Here is a 26856-nt window from a genome sequence, read left to right as displayed (position 1 = left end):
TTCAAGTGTCGGGATCTTATTTACAACTGAGGGTAAAATGGAATTGGGATTGACACAGATTAGTGTCCAAACAACAGTCATGCAGATACTGTACTAAACTGTAACAAAGAAACATAAACTTGGAAGCCGAGCACTGGATTTATCAGTTGATAAACTGATACTACAACCGTCACCTAATAGGTTGCTGCTCACTTTGGGTTGAAAGAGATAAACTGCCACACGTCAAGGAATTCAATTCACTGTCAATCATCAATAATCCAAAACAATATAATGCCAGATAGATGCAACCTAAATTACTTTCCTTCATGGGGTGTCTGGTCTCACCTTTAAAGACAGGGTGAGAATCTCAGACGTCAAGAAGGCACTATAATCAGGAATGCCTTCTGGATGATGGAATCTCCAGGAGAGAGCCAAAACATTGTGTATTTTCAGATCCTCTAGGAAGGATCATGTCAGACTCATGACAACACAGTTTGGGTTATGTTTTGCCAAGATAACTATATAATAAATACATTATAATAATCATAACAATCACAAGAAAACAATTTGTATAAATAATTACACCCATGGCCTCTCCAGCCTTGCATATTTTCACGTTCACACCAGGCAGCAAATAATAGGGCATCACTTTAGATGAGTCGTCATTTTCTTTGGCTACAAACAATAGGGTTAAGTGGCCTCCTCTTTTCTTTTGCTGGTTGGAATATGTTGAGGATTGTGGCCCATAGATACTAATATTTGTTAAAAAATAATCAGTTTGATCATGTATTTCCTCTTTGTAACCCCTGCTAAAAACTGATTCAATCTCATTAATTATATTTTTTCAAAACATAGGCCCAGTCATCCCCACTTTGCATACCAGAAGAAGGTGGTCAAGGCAATGAGAAGCTAAAATAGTTCTTTACATACTGAGGTGTTTTTTCAATGTGATAATCATGTTTGGTTCAGACTAATGCGGTACAGAACATGTTAGGCCTGTTAAAATGCCTCTTGTAGCAGCTGAATACGTAGGTTGGTATCCTGTTATATGAAAATAATGGTTCATAGATTGGCAGAGGCCATAGCAAGTCAATTTTTAAGTTCATGTTTTCTTATATGGATCACAGCAATGCTATTAGATTGTCAGGCTGTACACTGCTAAGGGTGCCATCATGCACACAATGACAAGTTTGTATTGTTTTGTTGTCTCGTATCGATGTTTAGCAGGTTTAAATTTTAAAATGTTTGTAATCTTATTTTTCTGTGATCACATGATAACATTTGATAATCAGCACTTACAAATGAAAGCTGGCCTTTGGGCATGTACCGAAGTATTATAAAAACTGAACAAGTGACCTGATGATGGTGTTACCTGAAGTCAGAGGATAACCAATGTTATTAAAATATATTCTGATGGAAACTTAATAGTGCCTGCTAAATTTTAGGAGGCAGTATGAAAGGTATTGGGGGGTTATGAGTCACAAGGGTTCATTGTCTGGGGACCAAGGAGGTCTGTATTTGATTCAATAACAATCCATCTACAAGTTATTAAGGTATTGAACTGAGAGATTTTTGAGCGCCGTGTTAGACAGTGCTTTCCACAAAAATAATTAGTTCATATTTTTGGTACAATGTTGTTTATCACTCTAGCACAGCACCATAAAATTGGAGAATCTATGAGAAGAAGCCCTGAGGCTAATTTGGAGGCTTGTGGTGGATGAACACTCAAAGATGGGTAGTAACTGATAACATGTAACTGTAATTATTTAATCAGATTATTAAAAATAACTAATAACTATCACCCCAAACTGGATTTAAAAATATGTAATTAGATTATAGTTACACACTATGCTCACAAGCTTTCACTTTGCGCACAACAGATTTGTTTGTCTGTGTCTGTATTCTCTGCAGAGATGTGTTCTCTTTTACTACCTTGCAAATCCACCATTATAATAGCAATCCACCAAAGTGCAAGCTTACCTGGTTTTTAAAGGGAATGGGAGATGGCACTCTGGTTTATTGCATGTTTCGTCCAAACACACCATTCTATCATTAACAGGTTAAGAACAACCCTTTTGAACCATACGCCTAGCGCAGATACTTTTTTGCTGTCATTAAACTAACAAAAGTGGATTTGGACACCCACTAAACCCACTCCTGCCATGCACTTAGATTGTTATAACTAACTAAACTACTTGAAAATTGAAGAAACCTTCAGCTTCTTCTCATTCAGCTAGCTAATGTAGTAGAAAACATGAAGGATGGGTTAGCTTGGGTTTTGCTTTTTGTTCAATCATGTCCATTGCAGTGCTCTTTAGCTCACTTGCATCTGCCACAGTAGTGAGGTTGATAATGGCAGCAAAGTGCTGAATATACAAAAACGCACTTTTATTTGCATGTTTTCATATTTGTATTTGATTTCTCAATGTTTTGAGATGCTTCAAAAGAAAAAATAATATTGCTGTTAATTATTTTGTGTCTGCACCCCTTTTTTAGAATAAGGCGCAATATTTCAAATGTTTTATTATTTGAGGTGTTGAGATCTGATTACATTTTTTTGATATTGCAGTCAATTATGTTCAACTTAACTCTGACTATATCCACACTACAGTTTTAAGTGTCCTGATCTTAATGGACAATAAACTAAGATTTGTTTGCTCTAACATAGCTGAATCTGAGCTGAGTCACAGCGGGATCATTATTACTATTATTAGTGATTTTATATAGTCTATATAACATTATATTTCTGTTAATTCTAAAACAGTTATTTTCACTACCTTTCTCTGCAGTAACTGATTAGTTAACTGCACAGTAACATTCTGTTTGACATTAGGCTACCAATTTACAGTGGTAAACTGAGATTACACTTAACTGCCTCATCAATAATTTCTGTTAATATCTTATTGCAGCATTTACTCTATTTTTCTTTGATTATAATAAACAGAAACAATAAAACCTAATGCATAGCTATGACTGTAATGAAGGGTCAGCTTAAAGCCATTTGAAGCAGAGCATATTCATTTGACTTTCAGGCTTTATTTGTTGTTGATGTTGCTAAAGTAATGCTAGTTAACAGCATCCCATCAGCATTGAGAGATGGGATCTGTAAATTACCCCTTTTGGATTCTGAACTATTCTTTTTCATCCTATCTTAGACACAACCTGTCTGTGTTAGTCTAATCAAGTACCCCCAAAGGTGTGCAGATTTAGTAACCCAGTAACTCAGCTTGTGTACATATTTAAAAGTTGTATATTTACAGAAAGAACAGAGAGATTTAAGATGACCGAAGGGAGCTTCAAATTTTTCCTCACAGATTATGATTTGCATTTTGACTCACTACTCTTATTATACCTTTCCATGTTTCCAAGACATACATATTATCAAAAACAAGAGCAATCACTTAAGTAAAACTTAAAGGAGATCTATTATTGTTTTTCAGTCTTTCCCAGTCCTCTTGCGGGTTGTATATGTTTTTTGTGTGCATTGCTCAAAATCGCAAAGAAGAGGGAGCTCTGGAGGCTGCTGAAACGCCTCATCTGCGATTTTTCTAATACTGGGTCATTAAGATGGGCCAAGAGGAGGAGGAGGGAGCAGGAGAGAGCAGTTTAATTTTTAGTGCTGCCCTCAGGTGCTGTCAAAATATAAATACACCACACAGAGTACAACCAAGCTTAAAGGGGTAGCTCACCCAAAAATGAAAATTCAGTCATTATCTGCTCACCACTATGCCGATGGAGGGGTGGGTGAAGTGTTTGAGTCCACAAAACACTTCCGCCAAATCCAATACAATTGAAATAAATGGTGACCGATTCTTCAAACATGGAAAAAAAAAGAAAATGCCTCCATACTGCTCCAACTTACAAATTGAACTCGCAACGTCATCATTTACACCATGTTTTTGGGCTAAATGTCCTCTGATATCCTTCTATGGAGCCGCGTTCGCGCGTTGAACACAGCGGACATTAAGGCTAAAAAACATTGTGTAATACCATTTTTAGTCGAATTTGAATGTTGGGGCTTGTGGACTCTTGGATGACACCACAGGAGCAGTATGGATGCATTTTATGTTTTTTTTTACTTTTGTTTAAAAAGTGTTTTGTGGACTCAAACACTTCACCCAGCCCTCCATTGGCAAGGTGGTGAATAGATAACGAGTGCATTTTCATTTTTGAACTATCCCTGTAAGTCTCCCGGTGTACACAGTTTGCCTATTTACTAAAGAGAAGTGGGCTGTGGAACTGTTTTTTCACATATTTAATTATTATTTAATTACACCTGTATAATTAAATCATAGCAGACTGGGCTTTCTAGCAAGGGGGGGGGGAGCTGAATCTCCTGCTGCTGCAGCAATGAATAGAATAAAGAAACTAAAGCATTTTCTGAACATTGGAGCCTGTAAACCTTAGTGCCCCAAATTAAAATTATGTACAACAAAAACAAGAATAATAGATCTTCTTTAAATTCAAGCCAAACTAATAAGATGATGATCCAGGTCTGTGATCATTTTTGAGGCTATAGTTTGTAGTGTTGCGCTGGAGTACATTGCCATTCAGTCACATCGGTAGTATATAATAAATTTGCAGCTAAAAAGCACCCAGCTGACCAAATCACCCTTGGGTCTATTCAACTAGGTTTGACTTTCCATAAAGGCTTTTTTAAGATTAGGCCTTTTTTAAATCCAAATTTTTGACCCATGAAGACCTCTAAGAAAAAAATGTTTGTGCTATAAAATCCCTCCTCTTTATATTGTGTGCACTAAATTTTAACTACACCTCAAAACTACACAGCCTTAAAAATATTACATAAAATATCTGTACCCATACATCTCTGGAACAAATTAATGATTTGTTACAGACCTATTGTAGCTGATTACATGGTGTGTTTGTGATTTGTTTTCCCCATGCTCTGTATTTGCATGTTTATTTTAAGTTTCACTGCATTGTTAGAAGTTTGATTTTGCCTAGTTTCTGTCTCCTAAGTACAAAGGGGGTGTTTTTCTTTTAAATGTGATTAAGTTGTGTCCATTCATTGTTGTCTAGACCCTTGTCTTTAATCCTTTCTGGTTTCTTAATCTTCTACACCTTTTCATCCACCTTCTGTAACTAAATGACGTCTGACTCCACTACGCACTGCTCAGTGTACTCCTTCACCAGCTCCACACCTAAGGTGTTGTGGCAGAATTCGGCCATAGGCTTCCAGAGCAGTGGGTCCAGGAACATCTGGCACATCACATGACCCTTCAGGGTGGTGGTGTGGCTCTGCAGGTGGCACAAGAACTGCTGCCGTACCAGGTCCAGGTCTTTACCAAACATGTCAATATTCAGGTAATACCTGGTTGGGAAAAAAAACAGATAGGCCTATTAGTTCACTGTGTAAAGGCTGGCTGATCTGAAAATGAACAACTTCTCTCTTAAATGGGTTAGGTAACTTTAAGCCATTATGTGTAGTATCTAATTATTTTACAATTTCATTCATTTATTTGCCTCCTTCTTGTGTTAATATTAAAATAGACTATAGTAGGCAGCTTGCATGCAACTTAATTGTTGTGCACTCACTTACGAAGAGTAGTTGTGCCTGACTTAACTAGAAAGTCCAGCTTGGTATTATGAATGAACAAATAAAATGACAGCTACCAGTCATCTCCAATGGGCACCCTGAAAGGGAAGGTACACAGGCTTGCAACGGTAGGGCTGGACACATCATCCACCATCCAATCTATGTCCTTCTTCAGGAGGATGACCATGTTACTGGGCAAGGGCTTGAATGGCTGCCAGTCTTGAATGATGGTGGCATTAGGAAGGACCCCCTGCATTAGGTCAGTAGTCAGATACAGCCGGTGGATAGCTGTATGGTCAAGAAGTACTGGAGGACAATTAGAGGAGGAGGTGTTTCCACCCAGACCAAGCTCAGTCAGACGGAACTTGAGATCTTCTGCTCTGAAGCGCACCAGCAGAATACCCTGTAGAGGAAAACCAATGATTAAGCTGATGAGGAACTACAAAACAAGAAAGCAAGACAAAGCATATTATTACTACCAAAAAGTTACTATTACTATTTTGTGGTTGGTACCTGCTTGGTTATGATACGATACTTCTGGAAGTCCTTTGGTCCAAGCTGATCATCACGGGTCAGACGACTCACTTTGACCTCTGGGTACTTGGACTTGACCATTTCAGAGCAAAAACGAAGCAGAACTCCTGCCACACCCTTGCCCCTTTCCTGCGGGGCGACACGGAGACCTTCCACCAGCATGGTCTCCCCATCATCAATCACACACACCGACTCCAGAGCAATCTGTCAAGCATCACAGAGGAAAAACTAAGACAAATAATGACACATTAACATTGTCCTTTCAGAACTTTCCACAATTCCTATAGTGTGGGCAGAGCAATCTGACTCAAAAAAGGTGGTAGATGTGCTTCTATAGACCTAGACTGCTGGGCGAACTCCCATCATGCACTGACCACTTCCCTCGCTCCCCCTTTCTGGGTCTCTGACCCCGATTTACTTTACTACATGTCACCTTTTCTCTCTCTCCCTTTCCCCTCTTTTCCACCCACTTCTCCTCTCTTACCCATTTTTCTCTGCTCACCCCAGCCAGTCAAGGCAGACAGCCACCCACAGTCTGGCTCTGCTAAAGGTTTCTTCCAGTTAATGAGGGAGTTTATTCTCTCCACAGTCACCAAAATGCTTGCTGTTTGTGGGAACTGTTGTGTTTCTTTATAATTTTTTAAGATCTCGACATTGCTATGTAAAGTGCCTTGAGATAATATATGTTATGATTTGGTACTAAAGGAATTAAATGGAATTGAAAATTGTATTGAATAGATGTCTGTACTAGATTTGCATATTGAAGATGAAACTAAAGCAAAGCTTGGTTTACTAATAGTGAGAAGCGTGGAGTGGAGCTGCTACTCTTTGTGCCAAAAGGAGGAAGGCATCTAATTAGATATTCTATGCATGTCCAACTGGGAAGTGAACTCAGGGAAGCCTAGATTGAGCTAGAGAGATCACATCTTTCCTGGGAATACCCTGGGATTCCACCTACACAGGGAGCTGAGCCTGCTGGCACTCAACGTCAAACAGCATTAAAAAAAAAAACACACACATTTTATCAAACTGCTTGACCTTGATCAAACATAATCATTAGAGGTTTTCTTCTAGAGTCCATCTGGTACTTTGTCGCATATTATAATAGGTCCACTTGATACTGAAATTACCTCTTGATTTTAAGGCTCAGGGCATGTGCATATGGTTCTATTTACACTACACTGCATCAATGTTGTGAAGTAATGCATTCATTTTTAACCATTGTGTGATGGATTACACTTGAATTTGGTTTTTAATTTCACAATTTAAGTATATAAAAAGAGCTCTTTCTGCCTGATCAGGCCTGTGTGCTATGATTATGTTGAATTTTGGCATATAAACGTGGTCACGAGTGTAAATGGTACGGAAGTTGAGCAAAAGTGCTTCAGCGCTGCTTGTTCAAAGCGTTATTGGATGAGCTTGATGCTGCTAACAGAGACCTGCTTCTCTATGCTGGTGTCCGGTGATTGAGTCGCAGCACGGTGCTGCAGCGATTTGTTGACTTGCTGCCTGAGATAAAGACTTTGCTGTTAACAAGGAAAAAGGAGCATGGGGAACTGTCAGATGATGCATTGCTACTGGACCTGGGGTTCTTGACAGACCTATGGGCAACATTTCTGCAAGTTTTTGCTTAACTTAAGGTAGATCTTGCCTTTCACCGAACCAAAGGTCAAAATTGCTGACGCCTAGACTTTTTTGTACATCTGGGCATGATACATAGGCTCAACGAATTTCTCGCACATCTGAATTTCATGCAAAGTTTCAGCAAAAGTTAAACATGTTTAAGCAGCCAAATGTGCGATTCATTGGGATGACCAAAACAATAGCAGCGGTTGCAGATAGGGCCATAATACAAAGTTATGACATACTAGCGTATTCTCAGGGCGACTTTGATCCTGGAATATAAGATATTTGCATTTTTTAACCACATAATTTTGAAATATTTTCAAAGTCTTCATTGAACTTACCACTTTTCCCTGTTTGCGAGCCAATATGACTGTACGATTTGGCTCCTGTAGCCAACTGGTGTATCTAGTGGGCAAGTAGTCAAGGCCTCCATAGATATCCTGGCTCATAGCCATGATCTCATCAAAGTCCTCCTCAGTGGCCACAGCAAACTGTAGGCCAGCCTGGGACATGGCCTCTGGGAGTTGGGGCATAGTCAGGCTGGTATCAATCTTCATCTTGAAACAACTGCTGAGATACAAAGTGGAGGAGAGATTATTTTTGATTGTATTTATCAAGTGTCTCAGAACAGGATGTCCTTGTCAATCAGTCAAAAGAGTTACCCAACTGTTTCTACTTCATAGGACAGTGGTACAAATGCATTTTTCCATTTTCTTAAACCCAAATGTAGGCATTCTGAAGAGCTGTCCTATTCTGGGAGTTGTAGATAGGTGGCAAATTCTGGGTAATGTAGAAAAATGTATTGATCGAAGGCGACACAAAGCTTCAAAGAGACTGAATGTCTTTTGGGAGCTTGTTCATGATGTAGTCACTTCAACAACAAATAACAACTGCCCACCACACGTCTTAGTCAAATATAGTCTAATAAAAAGAAAAGTCTACAAATCTATGTGATATAATGCAAAAAGATTAAATTAATTGCTCTAGGCACAAAGGGAAAACTATCCATGCCGACCGATACTTTCACCATGTCAGCACCACAATATTGGCAGCAATAACAAACTTATCAAAGTAGAATACACTATCCACTCTGTATTAGATGCTGAATTCTATTGTATTCTAGAGGGATTGAAGGAGAACATTGGGTAACTAGAATCGAGATAGGTCCAAGTCTTTGGGGACAGTTGGGGAAAAATTTGTATTTAAAATCCATTTCAGCTTGGGGTTATATTGTGTATTCTGTAAAATACCAATTTAGAGAACAGGCCTCCTTTGACAAATTCCAAAAAACAGGCAAGATTGAACATAAGAGCCTGAATATTTTAAGGTCAACATTTACTTGGAACGGAAAAACAAAGGGATGAGATTTGCACAGGAATGAATAACACACAGGGCAGAAAGTGTTTAATCCGGCCACGTGACCTCAAATCAAAGCTGTGCTGTGTGTGCCACAGGGTACAAAACATCATTACCCTCTCATCCAATACAACTACTGAATACCACTCTTAAGAGAGGACTTGGCAAAAAGGGAAGGGAAAGGGTGGATAAGAAAAGGGAACAAAAACAAAGACAGAATGAAACAAAGAACAATCTTCAGACCTGAGACAAGATGAAGGGAATAAGAGACAGAAACACAGAGGGAATAGGAAGTGGAAGACTGGCACCTATTTTGATTCCTGTCTTTTACCATAAATCCGGTAAATCCATACCCTCATGCCACTAATCTGTACACTAATACGCTCTGATACCCACTCCACATTACAAGTATTTGTCCATAGCTTGGCTAAAGAATTCATAGAATTAAATGCACAAATGTGTTTGAGAAAGCTAGCGAGACCAAAATTGCTCCATCACAAATTTTGCCTTAAAAACCACGTGGTTGCATGTTAATTCATCTAGCTGAGGTACATGAGGATATAAGAAATACAGATTATGAATTGTGTGTTCGATACTGAGATGGGGTGAGGGTCATTGGAGTAGGTATACAAATGTGTTCTGGCAACATTGAATGTGTAATAATACCGCATAAAATGAACACTCAAAAGGTGTGAGGTGTTCCGCCTCTCCACTAAGAAAAACAAAAACAAAAACAAAAGGTGTACGCTTACGAGTTTCGCATTTATTAGGTTAAAACACAATGCTTGAACACATGATGCAGTATATTGTGACAATAAAACAAGCTTGTGCAGAAAGAAAACATGCAACACAAAAATCTATACAAAAGATAAGTGATACAATATGATAAGATACAAAAATGTAAGTATATGATAACATAATATAACATATTTGTAGGGCTGGATATTGAAACTAGTTTGGGATAGTGTTTGAATATTTATCAAACTTTGTTCATAGTTTCAAAAACTCAAATACTTAAAGGTGGCACCCTTTGATCAGATATTTTAAATGAAAAGATAAAATTTTGTAACATTAACTGATTGATTGATTTGCAACAGGTCTTTGTTTTCTCAGTTTGGAGTGCTGGACTGCCTATGCACTGCAGTCCTTGTTCTCCACACCTGAGCTATATCCACAGTAACAGTCAAGGAGTTTCTTTCCACCTGCCATTGGTTTTACCAGAATAACTTGGGAGATTTACTTTCATTTGAGTTACAGCCATTGCAAATTGAGTATTATCATCACTATTGGCACTGATGACAGTTTCAAAAATACACAGCCCTAGCTATTGGTAGGAAAAAGTAGATTTCAATGGAAGTATAGCATCCAGGTGACTGCAAATTTTACAGCACAGAGCTTAGGAAGCTACCTCAAAGATTTCCCTGGCTACTGAAGCAATACAAATTAAATGAGGAGGTTTCAAGTGGTGCTAGCAAAACTTAAACACATCACAGAAGCAGGGGCCAGTATAGACACAATAGACGATGGCAAGGAACTACTGACATATAATGTCCCTATCCACAGCGTGGAATAGTTTATGGCAAGATGGGAAAAGGAAAAAGTAGGACTATATTCAAGTGTCACTTCAACAGAAACAACTACATCCACAAGTCATCAACATAAAATATAACAGTCATCACATTTCCATTTTCTAGTATGGCAAAGGTGGAACATGGCAACTGCAAATATAAACACCTGGACATTTTTATTTTAAAATAAAAACTCAACCCCAGAAAGAGGAGGGCTAGGGCTTTCAAGGTGAGTGTCCTGAGCCTTTGAGTACATCCAGAAGATATATCCAAAGATTAAGTGTTATCCGTGTAGCGCATAGATAGCAGGGATAGAAAAGCCTGGATAAGGTAATGTCCCCACAAACAAGGTCCAGCAATACAAAAGGACCCAAGGTGCAGGCTGGGCAAATGACCCGGCATAATGTGGCAAGACAATGTTGAAAGAATAATGTGGAGGAATGTCAGTGGTGGACTGTTATATCATCCAAGGACTAATAGTAGAAAGAATGGAAACGGTCATTGAGAAGGTTGGTACAAAGTAGCAGTATCTATTGATATCAACATCAAAAAGATATGAATATGAGATGTTGAAGACATACAAGAACTTATTGTTGACATAATACATAGCAAGTGCTAAATTCTACAATTACAGTAGTGCTGCAATTTTGATGGCACTCTGAAGCAGAACAGAGTGCTGGGAGGCTGGCAAGTATTTTTTGAAACAGTCTATTTTTTTTTACAGAATTTTGGTGATGGTGTATTGGGTTGTTGCATTAGTTAACTACAGTAGTGTGAAGCTTAGAAGTGCACAATATTATTTAATAAGAACAAAAAATTTAATGAAAGTACATCTATTCCATTAGGCTGGTTTGAGGGAGGCGACTCAAATTTATGGTTGAAACATGTTGACAAGGTGTAACTATCAGATAAACAGCTTCTTCTATACTCTTCACAAGGATTCTAAAAAGTATATAAATGTCCAGTGGTTCATCTACTGTATATATAGTGTCTCTGAAATGGAAGAAAACAATTGTAAACGCAATCTCAAGGACAACAGTCAGTGTTCATTTTTTACTTTTAGTAAACATGGTTTATTGTCAGCTCTTTTCATTACCTGTGTTTGTTTAGGCAGTCTTTTGATGCCATTAAGAGAGAGGATCAGAGGGGGCCAGTGAGTCCCTTGGGGGAATTGTTGTTTTGTAGAGGCTAACACAAAAATGCTAGACATGTTCCAATAATCTATCAATCAGCCATGTGCGCTGTGAGGGTATTTGTAATGAAAACACTGTCTGGTCAAAGCATTTGCACACACACACGCACACACACACACACACACACACACACACACACACACACACACACACACACACACACACACACACACACACACACACACACACACTGGTATTTTTCCATTATGCTTTAATGCTTTGAGATGAGCTGCCAAGCTTGGCTGGGTTGTCCAGTCCTGCCAATGAGAGCAGTGCTATTTTACTTTTATGTTTCTTTCTCTCTCTCTCTCTCTCTCTCTCTCTCCCTCTCTCTGTCTCTCTCTCTCTCTCTCTCTCTCTCTCTCTCTCTCTCTCTCTCTCTCTCTGTCATTTTGTTCCCATGAGCAGCAGTCAGGATTATCATTGGCTAAAATGTATGGTTACAATTTACTACACTGTGCTATAACAGATGCAATAATAAATTTTGTTTGCATACCCATATTTGTTGCTGGAAGACTGTATAAGACTACTCAAATAACTGATATATACTTGTCACAAATAATAGCTGTTAGTTATTGAGATTGAGTTTTACAATTCCAAATTTGGTTGACCACCAAATTGTGTGATAATCTCCAATCTGAAGGGGGAAGTATTGGAAAAAGTATTCATGATGATTTCTGATGACATCTGATGAGAGCAGGGAGAGGTTGAATGGCATTTTAGTCACTACACACTGGTGATCAAAACCAAATATGGCACACATTCCTCATGAATTCAAATTTATGTCTCTATTACCGCACCAACTTGGATTTATTTGCCAGCTCTCCTTTTTGTATCCCCCTACTTTCACAAAGAACAGATAAGACCATCATAGTGAAAATAACAAGTCTCTTGAGTGCCTGAATAATACAAAACTCAAAGGAACACACCATGTCTTCGGTAGAATATCCTGTTGGTCAAGTGATGAGAACATGGACACCAAAATCATTCATGTCTCCTGGATAGATCCTTGGCTCCAGTGCTTCATGCCAGTAGACTCCATGCTGACGCAAACACATAAGCATACCACCCTGTTGTGTGATAGTGGTCTCCATGTCATTTTTCCCACGCTGCCCCTCCTATACATGAAACAAACCAGTGACACACAGGCACCAGAAAATGATTAGTTGGATCTTCTTAAATGCATTTTGATTTATTATTACTTCACATAAAATATAGCGATGTGGTCTCCATAGCTTGACATTATGAAGAAAGAAGCTATGGTTACTGCCAACCAATAGATTTACTGGTATTGAAATCTCTCAATTCTTCTCATTGAGATGACTCACCACTGATTTCTACAAAAGGCAAGCTGATTTCATTTTAATACATAAATATTCATACAGCAGTTCTATATGCAGTGCTGTTCTATTATACCATTCACACTCTGCAGCTGTCACAGGCAATTTAAGGTTCAGTGTCTTGCCCAAGGACACTTATACATATATATATATATATATATATATATATATATATATATATATATATATATATATATATATATGTATATATATATATGTATATTTTATTTTTCCCTTTTGTGGTTCGATCCAAGTGTAGGTATAACAAAAATGTATTTAATATACTATACATTCTATCTAATCCAACCGAAAGTGACCTTTATGTACCATCTATAAATCAATACCTTCAATGATAAGTGAGGCATGCCAGGCCAGCCAATACTGGCTCTTACTCTGCAGCAGTCTGTTAATTAGGTGCATAGTGTGCAGAGTCCCTGCTGCTAAAATTAACTCTTGTAAATTTTCCCAATTGTTGAAAACAGATTAAATAATTTTTTTATTACCTTTAAAATTATTGTGCCTCTTCAAATGCGCTTTAAAAGCTATAGCAATTTTTAACTGAAATAAATATCTATTGCACAATCAAAATCAAAAACATTTATACATGTTGCTCCTTTTTTTGCTAAGAGTGGGACATCAGCCAGTGGAAGTAGATGCTTATTTTTCTTTTTTTTTATTAACCCACCACCTCCACCCCTCTTTGGAGGACAACTTCATATGTATAAATTTCACATTTCAAATGCAAGTTCAAGGAGAAATAAGTAAGTAATTAATATGAAATAAAGAGGATGAATGCATGAATTGTTTGGACAAGGTAAGAATGTATTGAGTGCTGTGTTTGTGCATAAATGTACGAGGGTCAGGTTATTTGTTACTATTATATATGTGCGTGTGTCTGCATACGCATGGGTGTGTTAGGAGTGGTGTCAGCTCACAAGAAGATTTATGGTTTTCTTGGCAATAGCAAAGGTGACTAAAACTGATTTTGAGTTGTGATATTGTGGGTCAAGGGTTGTTAGGTTTCCAAATAGGCAGTTTTGGGGATAGTGGAAGGGTGCAGTCCAGAACCGAGGATATGGTGTGGGTTATGCTTTCCTGGAGTTGATGAATTGAAGGTGCCATATAGGTGTCTGTGGTGCATTAGCAGTGAGAGCATATACCAGAGGAATTAAAGCCTATTAAGAGCATTTTATGTTGAGTGAGATGTGCTCTGTGAATGACTTTGTATTGTATTAATTGTAGATTTGTAGATGACGTCATTGTGAAGGTATTGGAGTAGATTTGTTCCCAGAAGTTGGCATCAGCAGGGATAGATAAAACAAAAAACAAAAAAACATTCATTCATGTTGTCCTTACCATGGCAAGAATGCTTCGGTCCATCAGCTGCCATCAAAGAAAGCATTACCCCATGCATTATTTTATCAAAGTACAAACGGAGATACATCAGCAGGTGCTCTAAATAGTTTAACAACGCCACCAATGTAGATTTTATCATAAATAATGCATTCATTAAGGCAGTATTTATACTTCAGAATAGTAATAGAAGTAGTATAGGCTTACCAGTTGATTTCTTGTAAGGTGGAATCATTCTTGCATTCATAACGCTGTGTTATTGTGATTACTTTATTTTTGAGTGATCTCCTTTGATTCACTCCTTTCACAGGTGTCTTGAATAATGTGAGGACTGAGGAGGGGACAGCTACGTTTTCTGTAGTAAATGGCTGCTAGCTGCCTAGCAGCTGCTACCGCGATGGTTTTGTTTTGTCATTTGGGAATTTGTATTTCCACCCACGTGGATTGACAATGCAATTACATTTACACTTTAATTTGGTGGCAAAGTAAACTGGAGGTGGTTTGGACAATCGGATCACAGTTCGTTCTTACTTTGCATTACATTTGGCTGCAGGCAGCTTCACTCTTGCAGTGCACTTGAAGGTGTGTGTATGTGTGTGTGTGTGTAGATTAGAAGTTTCACCTGCAGATGCTGCCACCTTTATCACACAGATGCTTTATGCGATTTACCACTTCTGAGTCTTAACGGAGTCAGAAATTCTGCCTCTAAAGAAGGCCATACGTATGCATTTCTAAATGTAAGTAAAATAATGTGACTTTGAGTCATACTGATCACAGAACACTGAATATAGGAAGAGTTTTCAGATGAGGTGTAACATGAACGTGTATACAGAACAGATTTCTGTCATTAATCAGATTTTTAACATAGCTTTTACTCAAGTCTCAAGCTTAATTGTTCTTGCTGAAGATAAATGTTCATAAATTGTATCCAACTCTCTATTTAAAGGAAATTTTTTGGGAAATTAGCTTATTTACTTCTTTGAATATATACACACACAAGACTGTTACCACTGTAATCTAAGTTAGTTTGTCATATATTGAGGATTGGAAACAGAAGGAAACTTTCTGCTTTCCACCTTTCAGCAGCTCAAAATCTTTCCACACTCATGAGGTCACAGGTAAATCTTTGTGTTCAATTCACCAAATCTGTCAAGCCAATCTTAAAGGGCCCATATTTTGTAAAATACATTTTCTGGGCTTTTACTATCCGTTATGACTTGAATGGGGTCAGTAGCCTCAAAGTATGAAAACAGTCACTCCGCGGACTTTTTCACTCAGTCCATTCTAAGAAATATGTTATCGAAACATCTCGTTTCGTACTTCCTCCTTGTATGAGTCATTCCGGATCACACTCGTCTTTCAGCCCGTACCAGTCCAGCCTCCGAAACCACCACCCCCGCTCCCCGTCACCTCCACCACCACCACCACCCCTCCACACCGAATGCGACACCAAGCAGACTTGTTGCTGAGCTAGCAGCTTGTTAGCTACCACAGGCTAACCACAACAAACAACACTGAAGAAACACTGCAGTGTGGAGGGATGCAAGTAAGAGAATGTGTCCATGCACATTCCTCCTAAGAACGTTACTGTTCGAGGCCAGCGGTTTACGCTTTATTTCTTCTGACGTGCCGTGCTGCTTTGCTCAGTACGGAGTAACATAGACGTTACTCGTTACTCCGTATTGAAACTCCGTACTGAAACTCCATACTGAAACTCGGGACTTACTCCTACATTGGCCGACTGTCCTTCTAAAACTTGACCAAACATGAGGACGGTGAAACTTACCGTTCAGAAACATCCTGTTGTAACCAACTGTAAATATGTGACTGGTCATGGGAGTTCACCATGACCTCGACATATACCTTTGACCACCAAATTCTAATCACTTCATCCTTGAATACAAGTGAATGTTTGTGCCAAATTTGTAGCAATTCCCTCAAAGTGTTCCTAAAATGTTGTGTTCAAGAGTTTAACTGACTTTTTGTTATACTATGACAATTAAGTGTTCCCTTTATTTTTTTTAGCAGTATACTTTAGTACAGTCAATATTGTAAATATGTTTTTTTCTATGAGATACTGATGTGAAAAATCTTTAAAGCTTCAAATATAAAAGTTTATCACTCATGTGATGCTACTTGTTGTTAGTGTTTTTTAAGTTAGTGTGTTATGAGTGACAATGTACGTTTTCTGAGAGAGAATTGTTGCGAGTGAGAAAACAAGCTTATTTTGCATATTGTGTGAATATGCATGTTGGTAATACAGACATGAAGAGTTTTGAAAAAGTGACTAAATGCCTCGGTCAGACTTTAACTTAAGAGCCCATATTGTCTGATCAGAGTGTCCACACAGTGTGAGCAGCATGTCTCAGACACGTCTCACAAACGTCTCCCACCTGGGCCACACTGACTGCGTGAGCGGCACATGTGCGACGTGGAACGTCTTGCTTTTCATTTAGGCGTCCATGTTATCAGATCAGAGCGGCCACATCCCCTGCAGAAGTAAACAGTGAAAATTATCTTTCACCGCAGTTTGAATGTCTATCTGACGAAAATGTCACACACATATATATTTGCTAAACTTTGTGTACCCGTATCATTTGTCTTAACAAGGTTTTGATTATTATCACAGGACCAGAAGATGCAAGGCTTCATACAGGGTCCTGGCATTTAGTTGCATATATAAATGTACTTTTATTCAAGATAATACAATAGTCATAGCAGGATCCTCACATTGCAGACCGTAACACTCAGTAGATCAGCAGTGCAGCCGACACGCCCTGCTAATGCAGCCAGTGTGGCCCAGGTGTCAGGAGCGTTAGCGCCTCAGGGTCTCGCCTATTTTCTCTCCAGGTACCACGTAAAGCAAAAATTATCTTTCAAAACCATTTCAATGTCTATTTTTCTATTTGCAATCATTCCTGTACCTGTTTCAAAGTAAAAGCACTTGTGCTTTTACTTTTTTAGAGTCCTGGCATCTAGTTGCATATATAGCTGTACTTTTCCAGGAAATACAGTAGTTATACTAGAAACTTCATGTACTTTAAAGGGTTCCAATTGAATTATGTCGGTACTTCAGGGTACAGATTCTGTTTTAAAATGTTGGTACCTGTAAGCGCATCTGGGTGAGAGGGTATGTACAGTGCCTTGCATAAGTATTCACCCCCCTTGGACTTTTTCCCATTTTGTGCTGTTACAACCTGGAATTCAAATAGACTTAAATAGACTTTTTCCCATTTGATCAACACAACATGCATAGTACTTTGAAGGTGCAAAATACCTTTTATTGTGACACAAACAATAATGAGAACAAAAAAGTTGACATCTGTTGGGTGCATAAGTATTCACCCCCCTGTGTCAATACTTGGTAGAACCCCCTTTCGCTGCAATTACAGCTGCAAGTCTTTTGGGGTATGTCTCTACCAGCTTTGCACATCTAGAGATGGAAATGTTTGTCCATTCTTCTTGGCAAAAAAGCTGAAGCTCAGTCAGATTGGATGGAGACCGTCTGTGTACAGCAATTTTCAAGTCTTGCCATAGATTCTCAATTGGATTTAGGTCTGGGCTTTGACTGGGCCATTTTAAGACATTAACATTCTTTGATCTAAACCATTCCATTGTAGCTCTGGCTGTATGTTTAGGGTCATTGTCCTGCTGGAAGATGAACCTCCGTCCCAGTCTCAAGTCTTTTGCAGACTGCATCAGATTTTCTTCAAGGACTGCCCTGTATTTGGCTCCATCCATCTTTCCCTCAGTTCGGACCAGTTTTCCTGTACCTGCTGAAGAGAAGCCATCAGCTACCACCACCATGTTTCACTGTTGGGATGGTGTGCTCAGGGTGATGGGCAGTGTTGGGTTTCCGCCACACATAGCGTTTTGCATTGAGGCCAAAAAATGTTGATCTCATCTGACCAGAGCACCTTCTTCCACATGTTTGCTGTGTCTCCCACATGGCTTCTGGCAAACTCCAAATGGGATTTCTTATGGTTCACTTTCAACAACGGCTTTCTTCTTGCCACTCTTCCATAAAGGCCAGATTTGTGGAGTAGACGACTAATAGTTGTCCTGTGGACAGATTCTCCCACCTCAGCTGTGGATATTTGCAGCTCCTGCAGAGTAACCATGGGCCTCCTGGTTGCTTCTCTGATTAATTTTCTCCTTGTCCGGCTTGTCAGTTTGGGTGGATGGCCTTGTCTTGGTAGGTTTGCGGTTGTGCCGTATATTTTCCATTTTCTGATGATGGATTTTATGGTGCTCAGTGAGATGTTCAAAGCTTAGGATATTTTTTTATAACCTAACCCTGCTTCATACTTCTCCACAACTTTATCCCTGACCTGTTTGGTGAGCTCCTTGGTCTTCATGATGCTGTTTGTTCAGTAATGATCTCTAACAAACTCTGAGTCCGTCACAGAACAGGTGTATTTATACTGAGATTGAATTGCAGACAGGTGGACCCTATTTACTAATTATGTGACTTGCAAACGTGACTTGTGAATGCAATTGGTTGCACCAGATCTTTGTTAGGGGTTTCACAGTAAAGGGGGTGAATACATATGCACTCAACACTTTTCAGATTTTTATTTGTAAATAATTTTGAAATCCATGTAATATTTCCCCCCACTTCCAAATGATGGACTATTTTGTGTTGGTCCATTACATAAAATCACAATGAAATAAATTTTAATCTGTGGTTATACCATGACAAAATGTAGAAAAGTCCCAGGGGGGTGAATACTTATGCAAGGCACTGTATACGCGAGTGAGAGTGAAAGAGAGAGTATACTTTAGATAAAAAGCGAGAGAGCAAGACCATGTGATTCACCCTTGGAACTAGATCAAGCCAAGCTCATCTCTGATCAGTGCACACAGTCAGAACAATGGCAAGTCAATGGCGCAGACACCCAGGGAGCCATGCACAGGCCAGGGCACAGACCCAGGGACCATCAGAGTGTGCTCACTCCGGCCACAGCTTCACCAACGCAATCACCCAGGGAGGCATGGGTCTTTTTACCGGCTCTGTCAGTAATTTATTGCTCCTCTCTGTGTCACATCCAACTGAGTCAAGCCAAACTGAGCGCACCCCGCCATCTCCTCCGTTCCTCCATACACTGACTAAGTTTAACCCAGTCTGAGTTTACGCATTACACACACAATGCGATAAATGGTTTTCCATTTGCCACGCCTTTACACTCTGCAAGTCAATATATGTGGCCAATCAGATGGAGCCTTGCTGCCCTAGATAATAAATGAAATATATTCAGATCGGTATGTTTTTCCGTCAATGAATCATTATCAGAAGAAGAGAATAGAGAGAGAACAGAGAATTGCAAGGAGGCTCCATCAAATCTCGCTCCTACTCCTCCCGACTAAATCCTACTGAGGAAAGTGATCACGTGTGTCCCGGGTCAAATTCATCAGAATTAGTGGTTTATTATAAAGTAAAGAAGAATTGCGTAGCTCATTTATGATAGTACCAGAACCTGAGGGAAAAGTAACACACACACTCCGCTGCTCGCTCGCTCTTTCTCTGACCTACTACAGTTTAAATGTTGATTTGTTTGAAATTATATTGCATATCACATGTTTTCCTAATATCGTGCAGCCCTACTGTATGTGTGTGTGTGTGTGTGCCATTACCTTTCCTTGAGTTCTGGGACTATCATACAGAAGCTACACAATTGTTTTATAGTATCAACTGCTTATAGTGATGAAATTGGCCTAGGACAAACCTGATCCAATAAGCGGTTTCCATTGTACTAGAATTTTGTTGGGGAGGCCGAGGCGGCACGGAATTTGATGGAGGGATCCCCAGTTACTTCAATTCTATTGTATTTGGCTGCAATGCTGTTTCCCCCTGAAACTCCAAAAGGGTTTTTCGGATTCAAACACTTCACTCACCCCTCCATTGACATAGTGGTGAGTACATAATGACTGGGAGATATCCCTTTAAGGCTTAGGTTAGGGTTAGGCATTTAGTTGTGATGTGATGGTTAAGGTAAGTACAGACACACACACACACACACACACACACACACACACACACACACACACACACACACACACACACACACACACACACACAAAGGCCTCGTTGACTTTGCAGTAGTAGAGACCTGTCTGCTAAACCAGACAATATCTATCTACTATTCTCCAAGCCTCCTCTTGACCTTTCCTCTTTGCCGTCCACTATTTTAATCCAAGTTCTCCTCATATCCTAACTTCCTCATTCATTCTTTAAACTCCCCTAAACCTCCTCTTCTCAGCCTCTCTACCATCCCCCCGCTCAGGCTTTTCTCCTCCTCTCCTAAATCTGTCCCTCTCTCTTTTCTCTCCTTTGTCCTCCTCTCCTGGCCTTCTCTTTGCACTGCAGCACCTATATAGTAATTAATCTCAAAGGTTTTAGTGCTATACACAATGTGTGTATGTGAGTGTGTAATGGTGTATCAGAACAAAATGCTGAAAAGTCATATGTACTACTAAAGGCTAATTTAAAACTCACACATAAATGGTCTGTGGGACGCAAATGATTGTTTGCTGCTAAAAGTTTGCACAATGAAAAATGTATAGTTTCCCAAGTTGCTATCTCAGGGCCCAGTTTACCAAATTTGTTTGTTTGTTAGCTTTTTTTTTTACTGTTACTACACTAGGTAATCACTAAATCACCTTTCCTTACCCTAACCATGATCTTGTTTGGAAGTAAGCTCAGACACATATGTGTTATTTAAACATATATTCTACAGGCAGAGAACAATTGCTTTGGCTCTGAGGGTGAGACGCTTTTCTCAAATGCAGGGGAACTGATATATTGGATATATTGGAAACTAAAAAACTTTAATTAATGGGCAGTACAAGTAGCTTGTCCAGGAGGTCCTGTACGATGGTCAGTTCAAGATTAATGAGGGGAAGTTTGACTAGCTGCAGTCAAACATCATAATTTGTTCATAATGTGTTGCAGGTTATCTAGGGAGACATTTAACATTGACAACGAAAGCGAGCTTACACAAGCTACATTTGTATTCTTATTGGTTTTAAAATGTTTGCATCTGTCACGTGTTAGAAATGTCATCACCCCCCAAAATGTTTCTGAATCCTGAAACTTTGTGATTATATACTGGTTTGTGTGAAAATAATATAAATTCAATGTGGTATCAGATTTTTGGACACCACTATAACACCAGATGTTGTAGTGTTACATATACTATTTTCACGTTCTTTTTAGATGTAAAACAGCATTTCATTGTACTTGTACTATGTGCAATAACAATAAAGTTGAATCTAATCTGAATCTAATCAAAGATGTTCTATTGCTAAAACACAAAAAAGACATAGATGTGCCCATCCCATTACTTCATAGAAGGCATGTTATCCTGCTTGTGTTTGCACGGTAAATAGTTATTGGTCTGTATTTATATCGCACTTTTCTTGTCTTGGTGACGACTCAAAGAGCTTTACATTACCATTGGCATTCACCCATTCACACACACTTTCATACAGTGCATCTATGTGCAGCACTTTCTCTATCATACATTAAACTGCGTGCACAGCCATTATGGGCCATTTGGAGTTAAGTATCTCCAACTTCGGCATGCAAAATGAGGGAGACAGGGATTAAACTTCCATACTACTGGTTAGTGGACAACCCACTTTACCTCCTAAGCTGCAGTTGCCCATTAAAGAGACAGAGAGACTGGACTATGGGAATAAATGTGTTGACAGATGTGGAAAGAATAGGATCTCCCTTTTGTCTTTTCCTATTTTTTCTCTCTCTTCCATGATTAATACAATAAGGCCTCCTCGCTTTCAATTCCAAATACCAAACTGTCAAAAGACATCAGCTCAAAACCAAAACGCCTATCTCACTTTCTCTCCCTCATGACAATGGAAAGTATCTCAGTCATCATGTAATGTAATGTCAGCATGGTGATGATGGTATGGGGGTCATGGCTGTCCATTCATTATTTAAAGCTGCACATGCAATGGATCATATGATCTGTACTGACAAATTTGTGTTTCCCCAATGTGAATGTGGCCAGGTGCAAACTACTGTAAGAACCATAGTCAAAATAAGAACACGGGTTGGACTGATGGTCAAACCCAACAACAAAGAAACTACTTCTGTCTATTATCAAAATTAATGTTTTACAGCAGGAAACATATAACTGTTCTTGAACACAACTCCAGGAATTTGTGCAGGGAATTAGTGAGGAATATTCAGGTGAGGTGACACAACATTGCCCTGACTCTGTTCAGCCAGAGATGTCTGTAAGGCAATAAAAGGCGATCAAAGATCTCTTTAAATATGAACAAGTTCAAAGAAATTGATGAGTCTTCAATGTTCAACTCCCTCAGGAAGAAAAAAGAAGAGGAAATCTGAAACTGAAAAGTTTCCTCCACTGCTTGTAAATACAAATCAGCCATTTGTCTATGGCCAAAATAAACCAAGCTCTCTATTACTCAAAAGATAAAGCAAAACACAAAATCACGCCAGGTGGACAATGAAGACCTGATGCTCAAGTATTTTATTCTGAAAAAGACAAGACTGTCTTTTTTTTACTAATGTTGAATATTGTTAAATGTCTGTATGTTGTTTCAGATATTTTTATTCCAAACAACTGCAGCTTTTTCATAGCTGTGAATACCTACAGTACTTTCAAATGTCCTCTACTGCAATTAAAATCCCAATTCATAGTTGCAGATTGACCCCATTGTAACTGGTCCAACCACGATCACTTTGAGACAGGTGATAGAGTTACAGGGGTAGTAATAAGATAGGATCCGTGTCAAATGGCAAAGGTCAAATATATCTGCTTACACTCTCAGTATAAGATAGAACAGCCACTTGCAGATATCAGAAAATCATTTGTAAATCTTATCTTATCTGTTTACATAGATATTTCATCATTTTATGAGGTCCATACATGTATGTAGGTGCCATTACAGCTAATAGAGCGATATCCTCTGGTCTGAGGGTCACTGGGTGCTTGTTTTTTATGCAGAGTGACCCTTTATGAGCGGATACATTCCTTAATGACCACGTCTGCAAGGTGTAATGCCTAAAAATATAGATCACTTTCTAAATGTGTCTTTATTCAAAATTATGACTGGAAGCCATTCTAATAAATCTCTTAAGGCCAGCCCAAACTTCTTGGTGCCCATGCTGACAGTAGATTATACCAATTTAATAATTTTACATGAGGTTTCACTGAGCTAAATCTGTTCTAGTTTTTCCAATGTGAGAAGTTTTAGTTTTTCTCTAGACATCTACATAGATTTATGAAAACTCTTGGACGTGTTTCCCTAATAACTTAGGTTCTGACATTTTATAGCCCAGCTGATTAGTCCCTTGAAATAATCAACTGAAAAATTGATAGGGAAAATAAATAGCCACAGCCCTAATTGAGGAAATGTCCAATCCTGCAAAATAGGTGTCGATCGTCTTCTGAGAATTTCTTAATCAAGATTTGCTGATAAACAATCAGCAAAATATACAGTTGTAAGCTTGAAAGAGGAAATTAATCAACAACATTCAAAGTTCAAGTTGTATATCAAGCATAATTCCAGCTTCTCCAATGTAAGGATCTGTTATTTTACATCCCTGTAAACTTAATAGCTTTAGACTTACTTTAGGACTGTTGATATGGCTTTCCTTTCTATCTTTATTCAAGAACAGCCTACAGATTTTGAAATGGTTTTACCTCAAACCCTGCCCTCTCTCTCTCAGACTCCCTTCTCTGGTGCAAATATGCTTTGCTCCTTCTCTAAACTGTGCATCTGCACTCAGATATACTGTTGCTGCACAAAAGCTTCAGTTTGACTCCTCCTTTCACTCTCAGGCTGCTTCTGTGCACTCACCAAACTTCTGTTCTCACATTTCTGCTTTCGTAAACAGATTTCTGTGAAATTACCCTGTCACAACCAATAGAAAATCAGGTATTACATTGGCCGGTGTCTCACTGCAAGTGGATTTGCTCTACTTCTTACAGCTTCCTTTTCAGGCAGTTACAGTTAAACCAGTTTCAGTAAATCAGTCATCAACATAGCGTTTGCCTTCTTCAGATTTATTTGGTCATATTTGCAGCCAGGGAATAGATCCGTGATAGAGATAGATTGATAACTACATCCATTTAATTATGCAAAGACTGTTGCTAGGCAACAAACAACATAATTCTAGTCATTTAAGGGTAATGAATGGGAAATGTACCAATAGGAAAAGTAACTTGCTCACACACCAAAACTCTTTCTTTGCCTGGGTTTATTCAGAAAATATAATTCATATGAACACACTGATTCATATCATTAATGAGTTTAGAATGTGAACCTCACTACATCCTCAACGATTATTTGTACATAAGTGATGGAACATAAAATGCACCTATATGTATTACTTTTCCGATAGACCTTCTTGAATGACACATGTCGTAGTCAGCCCTCCTGGCTCAGACATCAACTCTCTTCACTCATCAATTAATCCTGACTGAAGCAGTGGCAGAGCAGATATATAGAGTTAAATGCCCTCAGAGACCTGGTTAGCTGTCAGGTGGAAAACCAGCCATAAGTAGGCAATAGCCTTCATATCAGTACATACATATCAATATCATACTGCTTGTTGGGGGTTTTAGACAGGATCGTTTCATAAAAGTCCAAGTACAAGAGTAGAAGTTACACAAACACACAGAAGCAGACAGAGTGTTAGGAGGACATCAGTGTATCTGAGAGCGGACAAACAGTGTAGAACAGGACAAGAGCAAATCTGCACTCTTACAGGAGCTATTTAAGAGAGACAGCAGGGTTTTAAAGGAAAACTGAACTTGAATAAAGATAGGAAATTAACTGCATACATTTTTCAGTATTTTTGGAAAATGTTTTGACTGTTTTGGTTTCACTCAATCCAAGGTCAGGCTTTCTCCTATCAAAGGTCCAAACCCCAGATATTTAATGTGTAACTATATCAGTCTTGAATAAACCAAAAATCAATTTTAAAACATGGTTCCATGTATAGCTATGTATTGGTGTTTTGAAACGTGATTTTAGAAGTTTCTGATTAATTTTCCCATTCCAAAATTTGTCAACTGATTGATCCGATGAGTCTAATCTTTGATAAATCCAAATGTACAGAAACACAAAATGTTATCCTGTTCACACTACAGCACCAGTGGACAATTCTGACACAATCAAAAATACATATCAACAATTGTATAAAAAAAATATTGGAACCAACGTAGTATTGCATTCTTTTTGAATGATTGTATTACTTGTATTACAAGTGTTGTTTTGAATGTACGTGTTGTTAATCTATTTGTCTTACTGTTGTAGATACAGGAACAGCTGAAAATAATGACCTTTATGCAATGTCATCATTCTAAATATGCTTATCGGCGCGTTCAAATGGCAGAGGCGGGACAGGCTGTCTTTACAGGGACAGTTATCATGGTGTGAGAATGGTTCAAGGTTTAAGCTCCATAGGCCTGATCAGCAGTGGTGTATGTCGTCATTAGTGATGCCACCGAGATATATGAGCACAGCAGATGGGAAAGAGCCGAAACAATCCAAGATACCCATCTCACCACTGCTGAGGAGCATACATCACATTTAAAAAATATAACATAACGCCGCTGGAAATTAACATTAAGCATTACTATATAATCTGATCCTTCACAATGAAAACAGTGGGCCCTCAGCACCACTGAGCACCGCACGCGCTCCTACATCATATATGCTGCAGGCTGGTAATTTTCCTCTAGACATCCTATCGGACAGACTGAACCATCCGTTATGTAACGCTCTCTCGCCGTGCGCGCTGCAGGTCTTACCGGGAATGATGGCCGGTGGTGGTGTCCTTGATGTCGGTGGTCGGAGGAGACGGAATCTTGCGAAGAGTCACGGCTGTTGTACGAGGTGCACAGTTCCGGGGATGAATGAAATACAGACAGACCGTTACTGTCAGTAATCCACGGGAGATCCAACGCGAACCACAAGCCCCGCCCCTCCCAGTTCCTGTATTAAGGCTTTTTTTGTACTGGCGTCACTGGAAGGGCTCAGCATCCCCCCTGATCTTAATACATGCCTTTGCAAAATGGTTATCAAGCAGCCAATCAGCCTTGGTGGAGGTATGCACTCTATACTTCTAACTCGTAATTATATAAGTTTTAAAGCTATTCAAAGGCCTTGGTTTGTACTTGAGATCTTTCTCTGGAACGTTGTGAATGTTTATTTATTACTCTTAATTGAATCTCAGATTTTTATGGGAAGGATCTGGTATAAGTTGCTTGTCTTCCTTCTATCACTGCAAGAGTCCATTGAGCTTTATTGTCTCTTACTATGATTCATTTACAAGACATTTAAATGGATGGTGT

The 26856-nt window shown here is 38.9% G+C and overlaps 1 protein-coding gene and 1 long non-coding RNA gene across 5 annotated transcripts; both read right to left on the bottom strand.

The window, feature by feature from the left end:
• On the bottom strand, positions 1-18434 carry LOC117752105. 2 transcript variants are annotated; one of them, XR_004611990.1, is made up of 3 exons: positions 18424-18434; positions 2928-3492; positions 1-2894 (listed from the first exon to the last, which is right to left on the bottom strand). It is a non-coding gene; the product is annotated as an uncharacterized LOC117752105 (long non-coding RNA). The 2 variants fall into 2 exon arrangements; XR_004611989.1 differs by lacking the exon at positions 18424-18434 and having other exon boundaries at positions 2928-3742.
• Positions 5052-26482, bottom strand: nat16 (N-acetyltransferase 16). 3 transcript variants are annotated; one of them, XM_034569268.1, is made up of 5 exons: positions 26314-26482; positions 8038-8263; positions 6050-6274; positions 5614-5939; positions 5052-5311 (listed from the first exon to the last, which is right to left on the bottom strand). In XM_034569268.1, the coding sequence occupies exons 2-5, from the start codon at positions 8251-8253 to the stop codon at positions 5083-5085; spliced, it is 996 nt and encodes a 331-aa protein (XP_034425159.1). In that variant the 5' UTR covers positions 8254-8263; positions 26314-26482; the 3' UTR covers positions 5052-5082. The 3 variants fall into 3 exon arrangements, with proteins under 3 accessions (XP_034425159.1, XP_034425158.1, XP_034425157.1); XM_034569267.1 differs by having other exon boundaries at positions 8038-8266; positions 26314-26481; XM_034569266.1 differs by lacking the exon at positions 26314-26482 and adding an exon at positions 12743-12816.
• Between the last annotated feature and the right edge of the window lie 374 nt (positions 26483-26856).

Source organism: Hippoglossus hippoglossus, chromosome 18, assembly GCF_009819705.1.
Source record: "Hippoglossus hippoglossus isolate fHipHip1 chromosome 18, fHipHip1.pri, whole genome shotgun sequence".
NCBI classification, from domain to species: domain Eukaryota; kingdom Metazoa; phylum Chordata; class Actinopteri; order Pleuronectiformes; family Pleuronectidae; genus Hippoglossus; species Hippoglossus hippoglossus.
Note: the sequence above shows the minus strand (reverse complement) of the source record. Positions and strands in the feature narration are given on the sequence as shown.